The sequence below is a fragment of the Clinocottus analis genome, unplaced genomic scaffold (assembly GCF_023055335.1).
Source record: "Clinocottus analis isolate CAN_PGR_092001 unplaced genomic scaffold, fCliAna1.0.p SCAF_34, whole genome shotgun sequence".
Taxonomy (NCBI): Eukaryota; Metazoa; Chordata; class Actinopteri; order Perciformes; family Cottidae; genus Clinocottus; species Clinocottus analis.
Window position 1 is genome coordinate 117,501 of NW_027176087.1, and position 25,000 is coordinate 142,500.

Sequence of the window (25,000 nt, forward strand, 5' to 3'; positions counted from 1 at the left end):
AACAAGTGTCTTCCACAGACGGAGGAGTCAGAGCCGGCAGCCGAGGCTCTGGAGCTTTACAGCTTCCTATTCCTGTCCACTTAAGTATGCACATACACACACACACACACACACACACACACACACACACTCTCACACACACATACACACACACACACACACACACACACACAGGTTTCACAGTAGGTAGTCAGGAAGTAGTTCTCTCCAAGTTGCACAATCCTTCGTTTGTTTGTTCAAAGACACACATGTTAAGTTTACCATGTGTGTGTGTGTGTGTGTGTGTGTGTGTGTGTGTGTGTGTGTGTGTGTGGTGAGCTAATCTTACTGGGTGGAGGAAACACATTTCAGGGCCTTGAACCAAACAAGTGGACAGGAAGCTGAAGGGAAGGACGACCTCTGGGCTGAAACAGCAACACCAGCCGCGAGGTTCCCTGATGAGCGCTCCCATTGGCTGATCTGTGATCTGTTTGATGGAGCAGGATCACCAGCCTGTCACAGGAAGCGCCTGGACAGCAACAAAGAGAAGGAGCGGGTGGGGCTCCATGAGCCCGCCTCCTGGAGACGTGTTGACGGACAGCTGCTCTCACCGCGTCACGGAGGTTCCAACCAAATGCTGAAGTCATAAACCACGGAGCACCTCAGACCTCTGAAGACTACTTCCTGTTCACCGGAGTCTGGACTACTTCCTGTTGCTCAGGAAACAGCGTTACAAACTAAATACAGGTTTCACGACAGAATCCTACACAGGATCAGCTGTGGCCTCACAGCAGAGACTGCACCTGACCAGCAGGCTCTGAAACCTTCCACCTGAGATCCAGTTCCTCCTAAGGAAAGAGGAGACAAGGAGAGAGGAGGCCGCAGAGGAGACGAGGATAGAGGAGGCCGCAGAGGAGACGAGGAGAGAGGAGGAGACGAGGAGAGAGGAGCCTGCAGAGGAGTTTGTAGAATCTGAATGATAAGTGAATCAGGAAAACTTAATGTTCTTTTGTGTTGTTGCTTTTCATAAAGTTGCCAACATGAATAACCGTCTCCTGACAGAGAGGATGGAGGCGAGGAAGCAGGGCGGGGCTTACACGTCTGCTGGGAGGAGTTCCTTCCTAAATCACTGTCTTTACGGCTGAATCAGAGACAGAGAGGGATGGAGACAAGCCCGGACCAGAGGCTGCAGCCTGAGAGGAAGAAGGATGCAGGCAGGACGGACGAGACCGACACCACAGGAGGCTGTTGAGAAGCAGTGTGTGTGTTTAGAAGCAGTGTGTGTTTAGAAGCAGCAGCGTGTTTCGAAGCAGCGTTTGTTTAGAAGCAACATGTGTGTTTAGAAGCAGCAGCGTGTTTAGAAGCAGCAGCGTATTTAGAAGCAGCAGCGTGTTTAGAAGCAGCGTGTGTTTAGAAGCAGCAGCGTGTTTAGAAGCAGCGTGTGTTTAGAAGCAGCGTGTGTTTAGAAGCAGCAGCGTGTTTAGAAGCAGCAGCGTGTTTAGAAGCAGCGTGTGTTTAGAAGCAGCAGCGTGTTTAGAAGCAGCGTGTGTTTAGAAGCAGCGTGTGTTTAGAAGCAGCATGTTTAGAAGCAACATGTGTGTTTAGAAGCAGCAGTGTGTTTAGAAGCAGCAGCGTATTTAGAAGCAGCAGCGTGTTTAGAAGCAGCGTGTGTTTAGAAGCAGCAGCGTATTTAGAAGCAGCGTGTTTAGAAGCAACATGTGTGTTTAGAAGCAGCAGCGTGTTTAGAAGCAGCGTGTGTGTTTAGAAGCAACATGTGTGTTTTGAAGCAGCAGTGTCTTTAGAAGCAGCAGTTAGCGTGTTTAGAAGCAGCAGCGTGTTTAGAAGCAGCAGCGTGTTCATTATGGAGTCTGATGGACCGCCTGGAAAGGAGAGGGAGGAGACTTCGGGATGGGGGAGGAATGCTGAAGGAGCAAAGGTGGAGAATGGAAGCCAAGATAAGAACGCTTCCCGAGGAGATGTGGAGATATGAACATGGAGACGATCCATGGGGGAAGAACAGCGCTCTCTATTCAGCACGCCATGATGACGCGTGACGACAGCCGTCACAGCCGACTGCTGAGCTCCGGCGGGCTCTGCTTCCTTCCACCCTCCAGTGGAGCGTTCCCTCTAGTTTCTCTGAGAGCAGAGGAAGACGTTTTAGTGGTGTTTGTTTGTGGGAAACCACTGATCTGGGTAAAGCACTGGAGAGAGCAAAACAATCATTTCACTGAGTGGCCATTACCGCACACAAGCTGGTGTTTACACGCTGTGAAGTTATCATACTGAAGAGCAACTGGCCCAAATATATGCAGCATATATCTAGTTATATATTAATCAGTGGTTGTATTTCCTATGGCAGCAGATGCTCTGTGTGGTTGGAGTTGACCATCTCTAAACTAGTCTGGTATTGCACTATCATCTGATTGAAACCTTACGGGTGTTGAACTGAGCTCAAATGATGTCCAGAGTGTGAAGCGGGCATTTGGGGGAATCATTTAGGGTTCAGTGTCTCATCCAATGAAATGTGGACAGGAGGAGCTGGGGATGGAACCGCCAACCCTCTGATCACGCAAAGAAGGAAAGTTCAATATCTATACATCTTTAAATCAGCCTTTTACGCTTTGTGAGGCCTTAATCACAAACTTACATGCTGTAGTTTAGTTGACAAAGTTGTTTTTTGTGCTCTGATCATCCTCTGACCTCCCGTCTCTGCCAACTTGAAGCTCTCCAATAAAACACCAATGCCAATGAATAGGAGGATTTTGACCTCCGAATAGAACAGCATTCATGGTGTCATGCTTTCTGTCAAAGTGGACTTTGTTATCAGAGGAAGCAGGGGACAAAAGAGGGGGGCTATGTATAGCGTGTTAAAAAAGACATGGACATGTGATACACTGTTATTTTGTGTATTGCTGTGTGTATGTGTGTGTGTGTGTGTGATGAAGCTCACTACAACAGGAAACCATTGCAATAGGTGTGACTGCTGCTAACTTTCCCTGTCATCATCTGTCAAACAGACCATTGTCTAACACAGTGCTTCTCAAACTGTGGGGCGCGACCCTCTAGTGGGGCGCAGAGGTGTTACAGGTGGGGCGCGCGGGGGGAGATGCAGATTCTTATATATATAATATATATGTATACACACATATATATATATATATATATATATATATATATATATATATATATATATATATATATATATATATATATATATATATGTGTGTGTGTGTTGGAAGAAAAAATGATTCACTCTTAATCATTTACTGTTTAACTGTTATATTCAGACTTCTCATCTTACCGTCTCTGTTTAATGTCACACACAAACTCAGCATGTCTCCTGACAGCACTGAGACTGAGTCTGTATGTTTCTGTCTGAAAGAACGAGCAGTTCCTTCGTTATCATGTGAACATTTCTTACAAACCGCTCTATGGGACGAGGGGAAAGGTTCCCGGTTAGGCCGAAGACGTCATGAGGGTTTCTGTTAGTGGTCATGATGAGTATTTAAGAGGTGGTTCTTTGAGAGATCTTGGAGCAGTCTTGCATGTGCAATGTGTCTATCACGTTGTACTTCTGACTCTGCTCCTTCCTTGCAATGAATAAATGTTCCTGTTTTAATGAATTTACTCTGAGGGGTCGAGTGAATTTTTCTATATATACATATATATATATATATATACATATATATATATATATATACATATATATACATATATATACATATATATATATATATATATATACATATATATACATATATATACATATATATACATATATATATATATATATATATATATATACATATACACATATATATATATATATATATATATATATATATATACACATATATATATATATATATATATATATATACACATATATATATATATATATATATATATACACATATATATATATATATATATATATATATATATATATATATATATATATATATATATATATATATATATACATATACATATATATATATATATATATATATACACATACATGTCTGGGGCTTCATTGCCTTGCTCAAGGGCACTTCAACATGAAACTATGGGGAGAAAACAGGGATCCAACCGGCTTCCTTCGTCATCTGTTTTGCCAAATATGAGTTTGCACATATGTAACTTTATTTGCATTGTTTTAACAAAGTGATTGCACATGTTATTAGTTTTTGTCAGATGGAGCAATCTGTTTTTTTTTAAAGGGATTTACATTTCTTAGATCTATTAATTAAAAAACACACGGATGGAGGAGTCTCAAAAAGTTGGACCATTTTGTTCCCATGTTGTTGGGGCGGTGGGACCCGAACATTTTGCTTCCTCCAGAGTGAGGCGTGACAGAACCAGTATGAGAACCACTGGTCTAACATAATAATATGAGTATGAATGGTGTCAGCTTTGGAGCACCACCACGAGGGCCCTGCTCACACTGGCATCAACATATGTGTTGGGGGATCCGATCATCGGTGGACGCTCTAGTCTAGAACTTCACTGCTGAAGGAATGAGGCCATGTATTGCAAGACAAGCTATATTAGCCAAAAACAAAGTCAATATATGTCAATCAGCAGATATGTGTCGACTTGCCACATCCATTGGTTCACAACATTTCCTCATTACATTCCAAAAAAACATAATCCAGTGACCATTATGGTTTACGGCACAAATGTAGGAGTAATATCTATGTTTTATATCATGGATTCTGACTTTGAAGACAGATACAGCAGAAAGCTAGAAATAACCTGGTTAAACATACTCAGTATTTCAATGTGTGTTGCGGTCTTATCTGTGGTCATAACACAACATGCAGATACAAACTAAACAACAAAGACACTACACACACAACGCCCCAGATCCTACTTGATATTTAGACACCACTCCTGCCCTCTGTTTCTGATGGCAGACACCTGTACCTGTAAATATGTATGGTTCTAAATTAGAGTGCAATTTAAGCACCTACCTTTTTGTTTCTTCTTCCCCTTTTTCCTTGTGGACATGAGCATGGTCTCAGCTGAACACCCAACTTGGGATGGCAGCCCACCATTGCGTTGGGCTGTAGGGGACTGTGTAACAGCTGCTGGGGTGGTATCAGTAACAGCATGCTGGGAGTAGGAAGCAATCCTCTGTAGGATTGAGCCGACACTATCTCTGGCATCACATGGGCCATCCTCCACAGACCAAATTGCTCTGGGGCTGGAGGGGCTGGAAGGGTTAGGCCGGTTGGGGACAACCTGAACAACTTGGGGCCCTGAGAAAATCTTTTGCTGGGGGCTCCGCGCAGGAGAAAGCGGTACTGGGGAGCAAATCATCTCTGGGAAAGGGATGGAACCCTGCAAAGGAGTTACAGAACGTGGGGAGAAGGGCAAATGGGGATGGTGGAGGGAGGGAGGAGGAGTGTTGGAGGTACCGTCCAGGCTACTTAGAGAGGCTGAAGTGCTAGCCGAGGATGGTGAACTGGTGGGGTGTTGGAGGCCTCCTGTGCTCCTTGGTGGAGGCTTGTGAGGGTTTGGGCTTAGGGATCCTCCTTGAGTCTTAGTGGGAGAAATGGTTGAGGGGCTTACCAAGCTGTCCAGATCCAAGGGAAACTTGTTGAGACGTGAAATCTCTTTGGCCTTATGCAGGGGAGCCTTGAGGACCTGGGTCCCGAGCGGTTGGTAGGAGTTTTTGTGGCCACAGTAGCCCTCTTCCCCAAGGGAACTGGCATTATGAAGATGACTATTCCAGTTAGCATTAGAATTGGCATACCTTAACCCTGGAGACATCCTTCCTCCACCTCCACCTCTTTGCATACTGACCATTCCTCCCCCTCTATCACAGCTTTGTAGGTCTAGGCTGGGCATGGAGCCATGGTTTACCCCCTGATGCTCTGGTACACCCAGCATCATCCCTGGCCCCTGGTCCATCTCTGAGTGGAACACACTCCCATGGGAAGAAAACTTCTTTATGTTAGGGTCGTTTCCCAAGATGGCACCTCCCTCTCGGAGCTGTTGTAGGAGCTGGGCCTGGTTTCGGTGGTACTCCTCCTGAAATGGAGAGCTGAGATATGACCCCAGCTTAGTAAGAGGCAGCACAATCCCACCTCCTCCAGAGTACTCCAGGCTGGATGTAGAGCTGTGAAGGCTGTCGTTGTCACTGCCTGGCCCAGACAAAATGGAGTAACCGTTGGGGTTCAACCTGCTTTGAAAGGATGCAGCTCTGGTCACGGTAGAGCCGTTGTTGTGGCTGGCCGACTTGTTCATGGTTCCTCGATTGAAGGACCGACTGCTAACTACGCCACGGGGCTTGAGCACTTGGCTGGGAATGGAACTGTGGCTGATGCGGGAGTGGTGGGATGTGGCGCTCACGCTGTTGTTGTTGTTGGTGTTGTTGTAGGCTAATGAAGGGGACTGGCCGCCTCCTCCCAGCTCCTCACTGGCTTTGTTGTGGTGGAGGAAGAAATGGGAGGAAGAGGGAGAAACAGGGGTGGAGATGGGGGAAGCTGAGGAGAAGGATGGTATGTCATCCACATCTTCAATGTCGAAGGATCTCTTCAGAGCTGCAGGTGGGAAGAAAAAATATACAAGTTGTTATTAGAATGTCCAACAAATATACAACCAGTGACTGTTGATATACATGTTAGAGTCAATGTAGACTCACAGTAACCATTTGTTAAAACAGAAGGGTTAGGGTTAGAAATGTTTGTAACTCATTTCCCTAAAGTTTAAATTGAAGTTGAAACTTGAGACAAAAATGTATCACAATTTGCTTCTCAAACCTGGTGTGTGTTGTAATATTTGCTCGAACACCAGCAGGGACTATGATTTAAGAAAGGTCATGGTTTGGCATCACTTATATCATTTGATTCATTGAACAACCTGACTCTGGTTCGCTTCATTGATTCATAGCATGCTCGATTATGAGTTTTGGTCTGTAGCTTACGTGCCAGCTACTTTTGATGTGCTGCTGGCCAGTCCTGTAGATCAGGAAGGAACCAGACTGACTGCTGAAAGCTGCCGGTATATCAGAAAGAGACAGTTGTGGGAAGTGTGAGCTAGGTGAACACGACAGGATGGAAGCTAGTCAGAGGCAGCTGATGATGAGAACTACTCCTGCAACACCGGAGACAGCATAGGTCAATGTGTCATTAAAATGTGTACATTGATAAAATTTTAAGAAGTCTAAACAATTAGTATTTCTGGTGCCGACAAGCGAGGGTGACAACATGGAATCCATTCGTCAAGTAAAGTATTGTGAACATCCTTGGTAATTATTATGTAAGAATGTGATGTACATTCAGATAATTTAGTTCATAACCTAAATTGATAACCTGTTGTCTAAGTTGTGACAGGACCAGGCCCAGAGAACGTGCCGCCCTGACGCCTGAGCGGACCAGCTGCCTGCCATCCTCACACAGCTCTTCAACAAACTACTTGTACCCTTCCAACCACTCAAAGCATTGGAACACGACCATGCAAGGTGCAACATTGACACCTGATTTAAACACCAGTTAAGTGTCTTGCCCAAGGAAACATTGACAAGGGACTAGGAAACATTGACAAGTGACAAGCAAAGGCGCACAAAGTAGCGCACAAGAGCCACGCCTGGTAAACTACTGAAGAAGATGTAACGGACTTGTTCAGGACACAGAAGAAGTCGGCTCCGTTGAATTTTTCCAGCACTTGTTTATTTTTCTGCAGAAGACAACACACATACATTTCCTTCCAGTCTGTCTCCGCACATGAACCTCCTTCAACGGTAACTCACTTTTGTGCAAGTAAGACGGAACTACCGTAAAATAACAAAAGAAAACACATACCTGCAGAAGACAACACACATACATTTCCTTCCAGTCTGTCTCCGCACATGAACCTCCTAAACACACAGAACAACGTATACAGGGAAAATATATGACAAGGCGGCCGGATATGAACAGTACAATTGGCGCCAAATAAAAACACCCACAAAACACGCATTTCTGCCGTCCAAACTATCAACCCGACAGCTGGACACCGCGAGCGCATCAGCGACCATCACCGTGTCCAACAAACGGTTACATTTGAGAAGAATAAAACAAAACAGTGCGACATATTCTCCCTACGTCTTACCTTCAACGGTAACTCACTTTTGTGAAAGTAAGACGGAACTACGGGAGCCTAGGAGGTGCGGAAAAGGCAAAACGCAACCTCCGCAGGAAACAGACTCAACTTTTCAAAATAAAATTCATACACACTCAACAAGATTGTTGAATAACAAACAAAAATAAAACACATTGAAAATAGGAAATGACAGTGTGTTTTTAACTCCGTTACAAAGACACACCGGCCCAAAGGGGAGAGAGGTCTGTATACAACCCTCTGGAGTGGTCAGAACAAGTGCTACAACTGTGAAAACTGTGGAGATTACAACATAGACACCACCAGGAAAAAGGCCCAGCAGAGGATGTACTTCCTGATCCAGCTCAGGAATGCTGTGTGTGTGGACACACACGCTCTAAGGAAGTGAATGTGTGTCCCTCCTGAGAAGATTATATTAAATCTCTTTCTCTCTCTCTCTCTCTCTCTCTTTCTTTTCGTTCCTTAGGTCTTGAATGATCTTAGCCAGTTGCCTTTATATGGGAACAGTGTCCGCTTCCTTTGTTTAGCACGCACGCACGCACACACACACACACACACACACACACACACACACACACACACACACACACACACACACACACACACACACACACACACACACCTTCCTGCAAACACAAAGGGTGGATTGAGGCTGGAGTCAGAGCATCCAGTGGGGTGTTGTGTTACAAAGACCCACCACTGCAACGTGACATACATGAGAAGGAGCGGGTGAGCGGTTCTCAGGAGGAGGGGCATATAATTATAGTTTCTAAGAGAAAGCTGAGATTTCATCCACAGCTGACTGAAACTTGCACCTCTTTGATACCAATCCGTCACAGTTGGTAAAGCTATTGGATTTTTTATTATTATTTGTAAATTAGGGCTGCAAAACTACTGAAATGAACATCAGAACAATAAAACAAGCTTTTGAGAAGACACTTGTTTGTTTCCATTGGTTATCCATCTGTAGTATCTTAATAGTATTACTACAATGACAAAGGACAGTTTTACAGCTGCTTTACAAACTGTTTAAATACTATAATACCACTACGTTACACGTACTTGATGAGTGCAATGTCATCAAAACTAAGGCTGCTTGCTCACCTCTAGTTGGGCTTATTTGGTCCAGACCAGAGAAAAATCTGATGCATAGTTGCATTTTAGTTCTGGTCTGGTTCACACTGGCTTTAACGTACCAATAGGAGTCCACATGACGGTGGACAGACTGATGGGAAACTGTCACTGTTGGACAGTTTTGGTAAAGTTTCTGCAGTACTTGAACTGACAGAGGTCAAGCAGTATGTATATGAAGAAAGGAGCCAACAACTGTTTAACCGTCTCACCATAATCCACGACTAACACACATACACAATTTGTAACACTACAATTTTACACAACCAATGGCATGCAGGGTAACATTACAGATGCTATCTATTAGCATAGGAGTCTATTAACAGCTGAGAGAGGCTCCGTCACTACTGCACATTCATGAACAGAAGAAAGAGAAAGAGCCCAGCACAGCAGCACTTTGCTGTCTGGACGATTGGTTAGTTTTCAATCTGACGTTGCTGTTGTTGCTAGTGGTGCTAACACGAGCAACTTATGCCTTCCCCTCAGCACAAACATATCGTGTAACATTGCAAAGGGAATAACAATCTATGCAGTTCTTGCTACAGACGGGGACGGATCAAAAATCCAAACTCTGCATTTGAAGGACATAGTCTTTCCCAACATTATACCAACAACACTAAAGCCAGCTGGAAGTGGAGCTACAGTCAGCGACCTTTCTACAACAGCAGATCTGTGGTCAGTTTAGTGTTTGCTACGGTTTTATGCCGCGTTCACACCAAATGCAAGGCAAATGATTCCCACAACCAGATTACAAAAGTTTGCAAAGTCAACACACAGACGCGGCGTTGCACACGGCGCCAATTTGCGCGAGTTGAAATTCCCCAACTACGGTGAAAAAAACGTGTAAGTCATAGTTGCGTCAGCCAATCAGCGTTGAGATGGTCAGCTCATCACCGCCATCCTGCAGTCGCTGAATATTCTTTGCACAACATTATTTAACATTCTGCCAAATGTTTCATGCATTGTGATTCCTTCAGATGTTAAATAATGTCGTGGGGCCCACAGCAGAGAAGCCACACAGTGCCTGCTAGCGTCTGGCTTGTGCTAACAACACGGTGCCTGTTAGCGTCTGGCTTGTGCTAACAACATGGTGCATGCTAGTGTCTGGCTTGTCCGAACAGTACTGTGCCCGCTAATGCCTGGCTCATGCTAACAACATGGTGCCTGCTAGCGTCTGGCTCATGCTAACAACATGGTGCCTGCTAATGCCTGGCTCATGCTCACAACATGGTGCATGCTTGTGTCTGGCTCATGCTAACAACATGATGACTGCTCGCGTCTGGCTTGTGCTAACAGCACGATGCCTGCTAATACCTGGCTATTGCTCATGAATGTTTTTGTCATGTTCATGTAATGAGCTGTAACTCTGTTATTGATCATTCTGGTCACATGACATCTGTTGCTTCTGTCCATCCTGGAGAGGATCCTCCTCTGTTGCTCTTTGAAGGTTTCTTCCCCCTTTTTTTTCCTCTGTGAAAGGGTTTACTATCTTTATTTGGAGAGTTTTTCCTGATCTGATGTGAGGTTCTGGGACAGGATGTGATGTGTACAGATTGTAAGCCCTCTGAGGCAAATCTTGTATTTGTGATTTTGGGCTGTACAAAATAAACTGAATTGAATGTGTTAAAGCTGCATTCTCTCTCCTAACTAGGGCTGAACGATTTATTACATTTGCGATAATATCGCGATATTATAAAACAAGATTTTCTAACCGCAACGTGCGCGATTACAACGATATCACACGTGAGCGAAAGAGTGGAGAGAAGCAGGCAGTTTAGCCTGAGCCGAGCCGAAGGAGGGCGAATGGGATCGGAGGGGAGGGAGGGGGGGGGGGGGAATACGCGCCGCCGCGAACAGCTGTGTGTCGGGTGGGCGGGACTTAAGACCGTAATGAGTGACAGTCACGCTCAACGCTGAGACTTGAGAGCACGATGCCTCCGTCTCTCTGCTCCTCTCTGCCGGCGGTCCCACAGTTGAGGACACAGTCCCGACCGTCTGTTTGTGGTAAACAGGATGTCAATGCAGCGAATAGGTTTACAGATGCGCTCCTTAGCGCCATCTATCGTCGGGGAGTTTGAAAAGGAACGAACGCGCCCCAGACTTTTTTTTGCGTGAGATATTGGTTGTGTGGCGTGTGAAAACAAGAAAAAGCGTGTGTCACATGGCGAAAGCGTGAGAGTTGGTGGCCCTGTAATAATAAATTTGGTTTCAGACATTTATTTACATGTGTCTATCATTTTATTCATATATTCCACTGCTTTTGTGAACCTAAGACCCTTTGGTAAAACAATTTCTAGCACCAAAACAGTTGAACCACATGAGTAAAGGTATCTTTTCACAAGAGATAGGTATTTTTTCAGCTTTAGGGCCATAATATCACTTTACACATGTGCCTTAGGACACAAAATAGAGAGAGGTATGTGTTGATTAGTAATCAGGAAGCAAATATATACAAATATTAAAATCATTCATTATGTTTTGTTGGGAAAAAGAGAGGATAAAATGTAAAAAAAATAATAATAATAATCGCATATTAAATCGCAATCACAATATTGGGAGAAAAAAATCGCAATTAGATTATTTTCCCAAATCGTCCAGCCCTAGATTTGTAGTTCCATATCTAATGAACAACCTTTGTTTAGGTAAAGTGCAGTCTGTCAGTTATCTGTTGATACATTGAGTGTTACTTCTGGAATATCATCTCTTGTTCTCTGAGTTCTGAGTGTGTACGTCTGTGAGTGTGTGTGTGTGTGTGTGTGTGTGTGTGTGTGTGTGTGTGTGTGTGTGTGTGTGTGTGTGTGTGCATGTGTGGAGAGAACAAGTTCTGACGTTCAAACAAATCCTGTTAAGTTTTCTGATTTGTGTTTCTTTATTTTTTTATAAAGTCTTTATTGTTAAGATGTTTTGCACTGTGAATTTGCACTGTCAGTTCTGTTTGTGTAATAAAAGGTTGCAAATTAATGTTTTAAAATTATTCTTTTTTTATCCGAACAATTAATCGAACAAATAATCGACCGATTAATCGATTATAAAAATAATCGTTAGTTGCAGCCCAACACGTAGCATTCGTTACGTGTTGGTGTGTAATCGTTACTCTCTTTCGGTGAACTTATACTTATACTATACTTATACTTATACTAACTATTAGTGATGTATTTTACAGAGAGGATTCTCAGCTGCCAGCGTCCAGAGGACAACATACAGCATCGCTGCAGCAGCTCCGTCTCTGCAGATCACCAGCAGGCTGCACGCAGGCCGCAAAGCCAGCCACGGCTCATCCCGGACATACAATAATACATTTGGTTTCAGACATTTATTTACATGTTCTACCATTTTATTCATATATTCCACTGCTTTTGTAAACCTAAGACCTTTTGGTAAAACAATTTCTAGCACCAAAACAGTTGAACCACATGAGTAAAGGTATCTTTTCACAAGAGACATGAAGAAATTCCCAAATAGTATATGTATTTTTTAGCTTTAGGGCCATAATATCACTTTATCCATGTGCCTTAGGACACAAAATAGAGAGACGTGTTGATTAGTAATCAGGAAGCTAAAGATATACAAATATTAAGATCATTCATTATGTTTTGTTGGGGAAAAGAAAAGATACAATTTTTTTTAATCGCATATTAAATCGCAATTGTAATATTGGAGGGAAAAAAATCGCAATTAGATTATTTTCCCAAATCGTTCAGCCCTACTCCTGACCACCAGGGCTAGTTACTGTTCATGGTACTTTCATTTGTCTGGGCTGGCTTTTTCTACAGCCATTCTGTTGAACAATGAACATTTACTTAATATGGTAAAGAAAAACTACTTGCTTCTTGAATTGGAAAAATGAAAATAATAGCCTAGCCTTATTTTACACACCTCAACTGTCTCAGGTTAGTGGCTCACAGCCTCTGAAGGCTCCAGGCAGGCTGGGGAAGGGTGTGTGTGTGTGTGTGTGTGTGTGTGTGTGTGTGTGTGTGTGTGTGTGTGTGTGTGTGTGTGTGTGTGTGTGTGTGTTGGGGGTGGGGTTGTGTGGACTCGGCTGGGTTCGCTGAGGCTACAAGTGTGAACCTGCCCTCCATACAAAAGATAAGGAGCCTGGTATCAGGGTAATTGCTGGCAACCTGTCAAACAGTGGGGAAATAATTACGGTGGCAGTGGTGCACTCCGTCTCCGCTCTGTTCCACCTGTGTGTGTGTGTTTGTGTGTGCGTGCATGTGTGTGTGCGTGCGAGTGTGTGCTGTCTACATTTGGCCCCAGTCCCTCTCGTCTCACTAATCCTCTCCTCTTACAGAATTTGATAAAGAGAGATGCTCAAACGCTCTCTGACACCGTGATGCATAACTCTGAGCTGTCAGGGAGAGTGTTCCACTGGCCTGCTGCACAGAAGTATGATCAGTTCACTGGGGAAGGTGTGTGTGTGTGTGTGTGTGTGTGTGTGTGTGTGTGTGTGTGTGTGTGTGTGTGTGTGTGTGTGTGTGTGTGTGTGTGTGTGTGTGTGTGTGTGTGTGTGTGTGTGTGTGTGTGGTCCTGCATGTCCTGACCAATATACTGACTACATTAGAGCAAACTCTTCTACCCAGTGCGTTTACATGCTGGTATTAATTTGAATCTTGCTTTAGTCGATCTCTGCTCTCTTTCGGGGTAACTGCTGTTATCCGAATATACATGGCAGTGAATACATCGAATCATTGGCCGAATGCATGTCATATCCGATACGACAGGTGGCGCTGTTTTCATTACATGTCGTGGTGATACAGACGTCTCCGCTTGACCTCTTCACTCTTCATAATGGAGAGAACCCCGCTAGCTTCGGTGGTTGTCGGGGAGCTAGCGGAGAGCAAACAGGGAGCTAGCAGCAGCGCTAGCTGGCTACATCAGGGAGCTAGCAGAGACACCCACCGAAGGTACTATCGGCTCGTAACCCGACTTTTACGTTTGTTTGTTTCTGCCGGCCGTGACAACTTATCGTCTCTTTCGACTTCCGGATCTCGACCTCGAAGGGAAGGGAGGAGGAGGAAGGGAGGAGGGAGGTAGGAGAAAAGGAGGAGGGAGGGAGGAGGGGAGGAGGAGGAAAGGAGGAGGGCGGGAGGAGGAAGGGAGGAGGGCGGCGGGATCTCAAGCATGCGCAAAGACGCACAGTCCAGTTTCTTATCCAATGCACCGTTTACATGCCGCGATGTCCGGATTATCAACCGAGTCGGATCCAGTTATCCAGAGGTGTTAATCGGATCGTAGTCGGACCGCAATTATTCAAACAAAGGTGTTTACATGAACGAGATAATTCTATTTCAGTCTGATTAAGCCAGTAATTTGAATGCATGTAACCACACTGACTGATTCCACTTACAAGCAGTGGAGGTCAAATTAAAATATTCCTGTGGTTTCTCTCAAAGCTTCACGTCTGAACTTCTGAGTTGTAGCTTGTCAACCCCTCGGCAGAGTTTAAACTTTTTAGGTTTTTTAACCTTGACATGGGCATAAAGGGCTCGATGATCATCATTAGATGTTGGAACGTATTTGAAGTGTTGGAAACCTTTCAGTCTTTATTGCTCCCTGCTTGTTGTGTAGATATCCTAAACGGTATTTTTTGGCGGCTTCCCTCTTGACCTTTCAGCTCTTAACATGACTCGTCATCTTGAATCAGAGGATCTGTGATTTAATCCCCGGATTCATGTCCATGTCTCCTCGGACAAAAAACTTTTTACCCCTGATGACCCCTCTGGGACTACTCTGGGGCCCCTCTGGGTCTCCTCTGGGACTCTTCTGGGACCCCTCTGGGACTCTTCTGGGACCCCTCTGGGACCCCTCTGGGACTCTTCTGGGACCCCTCTGGGACTCCTCTGGGGCTCTTCTGGGACCCCCTCTGGAACTCCTCAGGGACTCCTCTGGGCCAAATGATGACATGCTAACGAAGTCCTGACAGCCAAATACTCCTCTGGGACCCATCTGGGACTCTTCTGGGACCCATCTAAGACTCCTCTGGGACTCTTCTGGGACTCCTCTGGGAACCCATCTAGGACTCCTCTGGGACTCCTCTGGGACTCCTCTGGGAGCCATGAGGGTTAAGAGTTTCCTCACAACGCTGTGCCTGCGTTGTGAGGATTTGAATTTAAACTAGTGCTGGGTACATTAACACATTATAAATGCGTTAACGCTGCACCCATTAACTCCAACAATGACATCATCATGCGTTAACAGCGTGTTGTTTAGCATTGGGAGTGGCTTAACACTGTTGCACTTTTAAATAGACATTTTCATTTTAAATATCTACCAGACAGCGTATTTGATCAAAGTAAAGCTATTTGTAATGACTGCAAACCGTAATGATGTCATTACAGAGTACTACGAGCTAAAATACCTTAAAGGGTTTTAACCAGCATTGACGCAGCAACCAGCGTCCTTAGAACCTAACCAATGACGCGAGAGCCTGCAGACGCTCCGCCGTCAGGAGAACACACAAGCTGTATGAAATGGAGCGACTCCACAAGTGACGGCATTCTCTCACTGAGACGACTAGACATCGCTGTGACAGGTACCTCAGAGTTTTAGCCGTTAAACATCGCACTATGCAACTTCAATTTCAACTCTGCTTTTTTTGTTTCCACCTTCAAAACAAAAGCACTGTATCTCAAAACAGGAAACCAGATACATTTTGCAGACAAAAAAAACATGCGACTAAAACACAATTGATTGACAAACCGTTTCTAACTTTAGAAGACATTAAGTTACTAACACGGTTCATTATATTGATGAACTGGTGCTGCTTCACATGCTTTCACTGTCATCAAAACTGAAGACGGACATTTTGCAGAAATTTGCGCAGAACATTTTATTCATGTTGCAGCAGTGAAACGAACATTTCTAATAAAGTCAGCACACTAAGCATGGACAGTGAAGAGACAAGATGCTGCTGAGAGACTTGTGCCGTCCCCTTTTCTCTCTCTCTTTCACTCTCTCTCTCTCTCTCTCTCTCTCTCTCTCTCTCTCTCTCTCTCTCTCTCTCTCTCTCTCTCTCACAGAGACTCTGCAGAACAGTGTTAACGATGTCCTGACAGCCAAATGCAGAACAGTTGTGGGCCTTAAAACACAGTCCAGCTGCTGAATTAGACCAGCAGCAGACTGAACATAGACCAAAGAAGGAGTGGTTTGTCCCTCACAGGGACCCTTACTACTGAACATGGACCAAAGAAGGAGTGGTTTGTCCCTCACAGGGACCCTTACTACTGAACATGGACCAAAGAAGGAGTGGTTTGTCCCTCACGGGGACCCTTACTACTGAACATGGACCAAAGAAGGAGTGGTTTGTCCCTCACGGGGACCCTTACTACTGAACATGGACCAAAGAAGGAGTGGTTTGTCCCTCACAGGGACCCTTACTACTGAACATGGACCAAAGAAGGAGTGGTTTGTCCCTCACAGGGACCCTTACTACTGAACATGGACCAAAGAAGGAGTGGTTTGTCCCTCACGGGGACCCTTACTACTTAACATGGACCAAAGAAGGAGTGGTTTGTCCCTCACGGGGACCCTTACTACTGAACATGGACCAAAGAAGGAGTGGTTTGTCCCTCACGGGGACCCTTACTACTGAACATGGACCAAAGAAGGAGTGGTTTGTCCCTCACGGGGACCCTTACTACTTAACATGGACCAAAGAAGGAGTGGTTTGTCCCTCACGGGGACCCTTACTACTGAGCATGGACCAAAGAAGGAGTGGTTTGTCCCTCACAGGGATCCTTACTACTGAACATGGACCAAAGAAGGAGTGGTTTGTCCCTCACAGGGACCCTTACTACTGAACATGGACCAAAGAAGGAGTGGTTTGTCCCTCACAGGGACCCTTACTACTGAACATGGACCAAAGAAGGAGTGGTTTGTCCCTCACAGGGACCCTTACTACTGAACATGGACCAAAGAAGGAGTGGTTTGTCCCTCACAGGGACCCTTACTACTGAACATGGACCAAAGAAGGAGTGGTTTGTCCCTCACAGGGACCCTTACTACTGAACATGGACCAAAGAAGGAGTGGTTTGTCCCTCACAGGGACCCTTACTACTGAACATGGACCAAAGAAGGAGTGGTTTGTCCCTCACAGGGACCCTTACTACTGAACATGGACCAAAGAAGGGTCCATGTAAAAGTGAGGTAGCCCTCGCTGCATTTCCACTTGGTAAGGGTATGAACACAATGATCAAATGTTCCCACATTCACAGGGAAGATGAGGGGTCTGACACGTTGTGAATTTGACACACAAGGAGGTTACATGAACAGTCAATTTTACAATTTAGTTACAGGCCACAAAAAAACCCTGAACTATGAAATAAACAGTATTAGATTTAGTTGAGTTCGTCTGGACATATGGAGCGATGCACACCACATACTCATGGCAAACCCCTCTCAAGGGGAACCAGCTCCCGGCCAGTGAGATGCTTGATCTGGGGACCAGTCAGCAGGAGGAGCTGGAGGCTGTGCACCCAGCGAGCGGTGCTGAGTCTGGGCACGTCCAGACCCTCTGCACATTCCTCACAGCAGAGCTCTGACAGACGAGGCAGCGGCTGCATTGGCATGTGCGAACACACACATGCAAACCCACAAAGAGTTATGTTAAGCAAAATGCATATTCCAACCAACCGCAACCACAACACTGTGCAGACACACGCTCACACACAAACGCACACACACACACACACACACACACACACACACACACGAACAACCCGGACAAACACATTAACAACTTCCACTTACTAAACTCACATCTGGAAGACACATTCCAAGCAGTCACTTGGAATGTCTTACACTAAAAATCACACAGGGCCTGAGGACTTATAAACACACACACACACACACACACACACACAGGTAGTTGTCTCCCAACCATTTGCCTCACAAGCACCTGTTGGCTGAAACATATGAGAAGCTTGAGTGTCTTAAAGGGACAGTGCGTCCCACATTTGACTGACAGCTTCATACCTTTAGAGAGGAAGTATTAAGGCTGATTTATACTCGGGTATTACGCAGAGACGCAAGCACGCAAGACACGCATGGCCGACCTTGCGTGATCAAATGGGCCATTTTGCGCGCTTGCGTGCATCACCCACAATGCCTGACTATCCTTCAAAGTAACAGAACACATGAAGGAGCAGATGAACACATGAAGGAGCAGATGAACACATGAAGGAGCAGATGAACACATGAAGGAACAGAAGAACACATGAAGGAACAGAAGAACACATGAAGGAGCAGATGAACACATGAAGGAGCAGATGAACACATGAAGGAACAGAAGAACACATGGAGGAGCAGATGAACACATGAAGGAACAGAAGAACACATGAAGGAACAGAAGAACACATGAAGGAACAGAAGTTGCCATGTTCATGGCTTCCTCCCAAGTTTCCATCCACAGTTCCTTTTGCGTAAGTGAAAGACATTGATTTTCACTCGGTGAAAAAGCAAAAGGAGATTATTGACGAGAGAGTGTCAATGGAAACGTGCCCACAACCCGATGTATGAACAGAAACACATGAGAACAGTTCTAACGCTCATACGCGAGTGAAACTGAAGTAAGTTAGATGCATTATTTGAGAAGCTGGACAAGTTGAAGTACAAGCCTGTCTTGTTGAGCTGATAATATTCTGAATCATTAGTCCCACATCCAACAATGAGGCACAGTACAACCATGGACCCCAACATGGCCGCCAAAGCTTGTTGTGGTCACGTGGGTGAATACGCTCTGTAAACTGCGCTGTTGGTATTTTGTAATGAACAGCAGTGAGGCTGAAGTATGAATATTGTGTTATTGCCCCGCTGGGTATCTGTTCCCTTCTCTGTCTCTGGGTCCTTCACCGGTGCAGCACTGGAGCGTTCTTAATGTCCGTCCGCCGTCATAAGCAGCGCCTCAGGCACATGTTTGTCCTTTGACCTCGCCGCTTCACTGACGGCCTCGAACCCGACGACCGTGATCACTCTGTTCTCTCCAACATGAACCAGAACCGTCACCAAAACAATGTAGGAATGTGCAGTGGAGACAGAGGTCAGCTATAACATTACCCAGCATGCCGTTTGGCGGTGTCATTTTGTAATTGTACCCTCATTAGGTGTACTAATTGTTTGCGTGTCACAGATTGTTATGTGCAGGTGAGTTGTAGTTATTAATGTGTTACATCGTAACCATGAGAGAGGCTGTGTCTGTGTTGGTGAGAAACTGGAATGCATCCAGTAGTTAGAAGAAGATGTTTCCACAACAACATAGATGATGAATTATGAGCTCTCAGCAGGTCATAACACATCACTGGTGCTGTTGACGAGATGGCTTTTAATCCATAAAGTACAATCTTTATGTCCTGATCACGTTGTGAAGAAAAACAAACACTCTGGATTAAGAAAACTGAAAGGATAACCTTTAGAATTGCTGATGGTTTACGGACCTCAGAGTGGTTCACATTATTTTTGTGACAATGACACACAAAAGAAGAAATGTTCTGTAGCCATGGAGACAGCATACAGATATGTATCTGACCATGTGACCACCAATGATTATAATATTTGTATTGGCAGCAAAAAGACAAGTTATACTTGCTCCCTTTTGTCTTCTGTGCTGGTCTGGTCTGGAGTCCAATCTGGGGTCCGGTCTGGAGTCTAATCTGGGGTCTGGTCTGGAGTCTAATCTAGGGTCCAATCTAGGGTCTAATCTGGGGTCCAATCTGGGGTCCAATCTAGGGTCTAATTTGGGGTTCAATCTCGGATCTAATCTGGGGTCCAATCTGGGGTCTAATCTGGGGTCCAATCTGGGGTCTAATCTGGGGTCCAATCTGGGGTCTAATCTGGGGTCCAATCTGGGGTCTAATCTGGGGTCCAATCTGGGGTCTGGTTGGATCGGAGCCGGGGTTGTGTGATCAGTTGCAGTAGAACACACTGACAGAAGCCAGTCTGCTCTGGTCCCAGTTCTTCCCTCACTCACAGACGAGCAGCGCAGACAGCGCTCTAGAGATGCTCTAGAGGTGCTCTGGTGATGCTCTAGTGATCCTCCAGTGATGCTCTAGTGATGCTCTAGAGCTCACTAACAGGGTTCAGACCCAGACGCTGTTGAATCTGGACCCGGACCTAAAACCGGAGCTCTTCTATTTCAATCTTTTCCAGCCTTCCGTTCAGCGGTCCAGGAAAGGCAGCAGCCTTGACCAGTGACCTCACATCACATGATGCTCCTCAGCCAATCAGATCTGTGTATTCAGATCAGCTTCCTGACTCCAGTGAGCTTTACACACGGGAGGAAGACGGCCAGAGACTAAACAGAGAAGGGTCAGTCCTCCACGTCCATCATGTGACCTGTGAGGCTGCCACACAGAGCACCACGCCCTACAATGAACCGCAGACTCAAGATCACAACCGTCACCCTGGAGCCCAATATGATCAGAATCCATGTGATCGGAATCATAATTTAATATAGTATCATGTCTTTTTGGACGACATCACTTCAGACCTGAATGAACTGAATTTAAAGAATTTAAAAGCAAAGACAATTCAATTCAATTCCTTTTTTAATGAAGTATTTAATTTTAAGATGTATCTTTTTAAAAGCTCGACAGAAGTGTCACATCCCTGATGCTCAGTGAGCAGCTGATACCTGCAGAAGGTTGTGCACTGTAATCAGTACATACCCCCTGATGGAGAGCAGGCCTGTCGGGGGCAGAGGGCCGGCCCTTCACCGGGACCCCAATGATCCTGCTCAAACCAAAAGTCAACGCTTTCACTACTTATTTGACCTATGTCAGATACGTACCAAAGCCGGGATCCATTCCTAAACCCAACAGAGACTTGTGAGAAAAATCTGGAAATAACTTTTTGCAACATTGACGTCATTCAAACCATCGTATGAGGATACGACTGTAACCTACAACCTGTAATTTGGTGAATATTTGAAAGATAGAAATCTGCAAACTTGGCAAGGGCACATGAAGCTCGTCCAGGAGGACGGCGCTCAGAGCTTCAGAAGCTTCCCCTGCAGTAATGGTTTTCTTCATCAGAGCCCGAGTCTGCAGGCCGACAGCTCCAGACACGTCTGAGCTCACACAGCACTGATGTCATGCCAAACACGCCTCTATTACAGAAGAATGGCTTGGCAGCAGGACAAGTACTACCTACCTGTGTGTGTGTGTGTGTGTGTGTGTGTGTGTGTGTGTGTGTCTTAATGTGCCTTCCAACCTGTATGTATTCACTCATTAGCCAGACAGTGTCTTGATGATTTTTAACTTTTTGGTCACATTTATGCACGCACGCACACGCACAAACACACACAAACACACACACACACACACACACACACACACACACACACAGTACGGCAGTTTTCAGCGTGAGTGAAGAAGACATAAAATTCACAGTTTGTCACAACTGAAGTCCAAAATGATCCAAGGAGGAACGTTAGATTTAGAAGCATTTAGTAAATCAGAGACTTGTATATTGTGAATCATTCCCATCATGCTCTCTGGGAACCATCGGTCTGTCCATCACTGAGCCAACGTCAATGGTGTGGAATCAGAACGTGGTGTTCAAATACAATCTCGTGAAATGACGTTTTTGGTGAGAAAGTTAATCCAATAAATGAATCCAGCTCCACAGTTAGCTCACGGTTAGCTCACGGTTAGCTCACGGTTAGCCTACGGTAGCTCACGGTTAGCTCACGGTTAGCTCACAGTAGCTCACGGTTAGCTCACGGTTAGCTCACGGTTAGCTCACAGTAGCTCACAGTAGCTCACGATTAGCTCACAGTTAGCTCACGGTTAGCTCACGGTTAGCTCACAGTTAGCTCACAGTAGCTCACGGTTTGCTCACAGTAGCTCACGGTTAGCTCACGGTTAGCTCATAGTAGCTCTCGGTTAGCTCACAGTAGCTCACGGTTAGCTCACAGTAGCTCACGGTTAGCTCACGGTTAGCTCACGCTTAGCTCACGGTTAGCGCACAGTAGCTCACGGTTAGCTCATGGTTAGCTCGCGGTTAGCTCACAGTAGCTCACGTTTAGCTCACGGTTAGCTCACAGTAGTTCAAGGTTAGCTTATGGTAGCTCACGTTTAGCTCTCGGTTAGCTCACAGTAGCTCAAGGTTAGCTTATGGTAGCTCACGTTTAGCTCTCGGTTAGCTCACAGTAGCTCACGGTTAGCTCACGGTTAGCTCACGGTTAGCTCTGACATGGGGAGGGACAACATTTGGTTGGAGATGGTTTCGTGGTAAAAAGGTTGGTCTGAACCTCGCTGTCCATTACAGTCCCCAGCTGGTCAGAATAAATACAAAATCAACCCAAAACATATATATGTAATCTATTTTGAATTCATGACAAACGTTGTCTTAATAAATCTCACACTAACTGGTGTTTACAATCAGTGTGTGCTCCACTGCGTTAATGCAGGCTGGAATGCACCACGAGCACAGACAACAAGCTGTGTGTGTGTGTGTGTGTGTGTGTGTGTGTGTGTGTGTGTGTGTGTGTGTGTGTGGTCACTGGGTCAGTAAGTCATGGGACCCCTCTGATCTCTGCAGGGTCCGCCCTGCTGGACTGCAGTACCAGGACGTGACGGGGCTGGAGGGGCCCTCCTGGCCCCCGTGACCTCCTCTAATCTCCCATGTCACCCAAAGCCCCCTCCTGACGCTCCCTCTAGTCCACACCTCCCCCTGCGTTAGCCCCGCCCTCTGGAGATGGATCCCAACTGGACTGCAGACGAGAGAAGCAGGACCCTCGACACACGAAGGCCCTTCAGTGTGAGTCCGGGGTCAGCGAATGAGTCTTGCTCCCAGAGCGCTGGGACCTGATGGTCCTCCATGTTCTCAACACAGCAAACATCAGGATGTCAGAGCGGGTCACATCGGCCGCACCTTGTAGCCCGTAGATGTCTGTTATCTTTCCTGGTTATTGACTCAAACAAATAGGAAATAAATGATTGTATTTGTATCTAAATACGTACCTGGATTAAGTAATGTCTCCCTTTACCAGAGAATATGTGTGTGACGAGCTTCTCCTCTCTTTGTTTACATTTTAGTGCATGTGAGTGCACGTGACTCCCTGCTCCAACCTACAGTGATAGCATCCAGCACTGTTAGCGCTCTCAGCACTGTTAGCCGTGCTCACACGGTGAGAGCTTCAGGTCTGCAGGGCTACATGCAGGTCCAGTCACCACTGCGTCATGAACTCAACTCAAGACGTTTCTTTCAGGGTCGTGTTCAGGTCCTCAAACTGAACATTTATTCCACGGTTTAGGTTTCCTGAAAGGATCTTGTCCTCAGAGCCTCTGGGCTGCTCTCCATTTGCTGGACACGAGGCCCCGCCTCTCACCCAGCATTCCTCAGCCGGCGGGCCGCCCGGCCTCAACAATCGCCCGTCCTGTTAGCATCTAGTTTAGATGCGTCACATGCGAGGATCTTCTCCCCCGGGGGCTCAGAGCCAGCTGCCGCAGGAAGCGGGTCCCTGCAGAGGGTCAGGGGACGTCCCCTCTGCCATCGGAGAGGACGGTCTGGGGCCAAGAAGATCCAGGGTGCCAAGCTGACCGCCACCGATTTACAGACATTTCCATGATTGTTATTACAAAACTAATCTTTGTTCAAATCCTTCCTGCATTACTTGTGGCCCCGGCTCGGGGTTTGAGCCGATGACGTGTCAGACAGACGAGAGCTGCCGCTGTCGTTGGAAATGCAGCAACAGTGGCCGCCAACGGCCTCAGGCTACACTCATTTGTTTTGAGGCTCCGATCAGCACCTGTCTAAACACAAGAATGTGGAAAATAAGACAGAACGAAGGGGGGGCACTGTCCCTGCAGGGTCGCAGGACCTGATGGATCACCATGTAGACATGGTGATCCAGACTAGAGCCAGACCAGAGCCAGACTAGAGCCAGACCAGAGCCAGACCAGAGCCAGACCAGAGCCAGACCAGAGCCAGACTGGGGCTCGACAGTGTGACGGTTGGAGCTTCTGTTCACTGGGTAACTCCGTGCTGCTGCTTTACTTCTCACGCTTGTTGAACTGTGACTCACAGCAGGAGTTGTGTCTTCGCCTGCACTCTTCAACACACCCACCTGTTGGTCAGTGTGGTGCCGTGAGGGAGCAGACTGGCCGTTGCTCCTTCCAGCCTCGTGAGAAAGGTTATTCACGATCGATTAATTGATGGTTAAGAATTTCGACGCTGACATTATTTTGTCATGGATGAAACTAATGCATGTTCTGTTGCGTAGTGTGATGATGTGTTCACACCGAAAGAGCTGTGAAATATTCGCGCGAGTATCATTACATGTAAAGTCAATGCACAGACGCAAATGGTTGCCAAAAAGAACATTTTTCGCCGGGCGGCACGAATGACACAAAGAAGCGTTGCCAATATTCGCTTTTTCACCTTTTCGCCAGAGTTGAAATGTTTCAACTTTGGCAAAAAATCCAGCGAATTTTTATGTTACATTTTTCTGTTACATGTACATGATTACAGGATTTAACTACAACATATTAATTTTACTACATTTTACTACAGGCTTCAACAATCCAGTACTATGTTCTCTGGTTAGTCACATGGACCCTTCTGCACTTCACAAACGATGATTGAAAGTGTCCGCGTGGGGTTTGGCAACAGAAGAGCAGCTGAGAGTGATAGTTGTGTGAGGCCGTTGACTACTAAAGATGGCCGCCGTGTGCTATTAGTGAGCGTCCCAATATTTAGCAGCGGATATACTCGTTCATCACTATTTAAACTGAAACTCCTGCCGTAGACCTTGGGTTCTGCTGTTCTTCCATTCTCCAGCCAT

General features: G+C 45.8%; 1 protein-coding gene across 1 annotated transcript in view; it reads right to left on the reverse strand.

Moving 5' to 3' along the window:
* Positions 1-25,000, reverse strand: part of septin12 (septin 12) — a 61,270-nt gene that overhangs the window by 34,079 nt on the left and 2,191 nt on the right. The window contains exon 2 of the mRNA XM_068596126.1: positions 4,956-6,530. Coding sequence (XP_068452227.1) covers positions 4,956-6,530 — 1,575 coding nt within the window. The remainder of the gene's footprint in view (positions 1-4,955; positions 6,531-25,000) is intronic.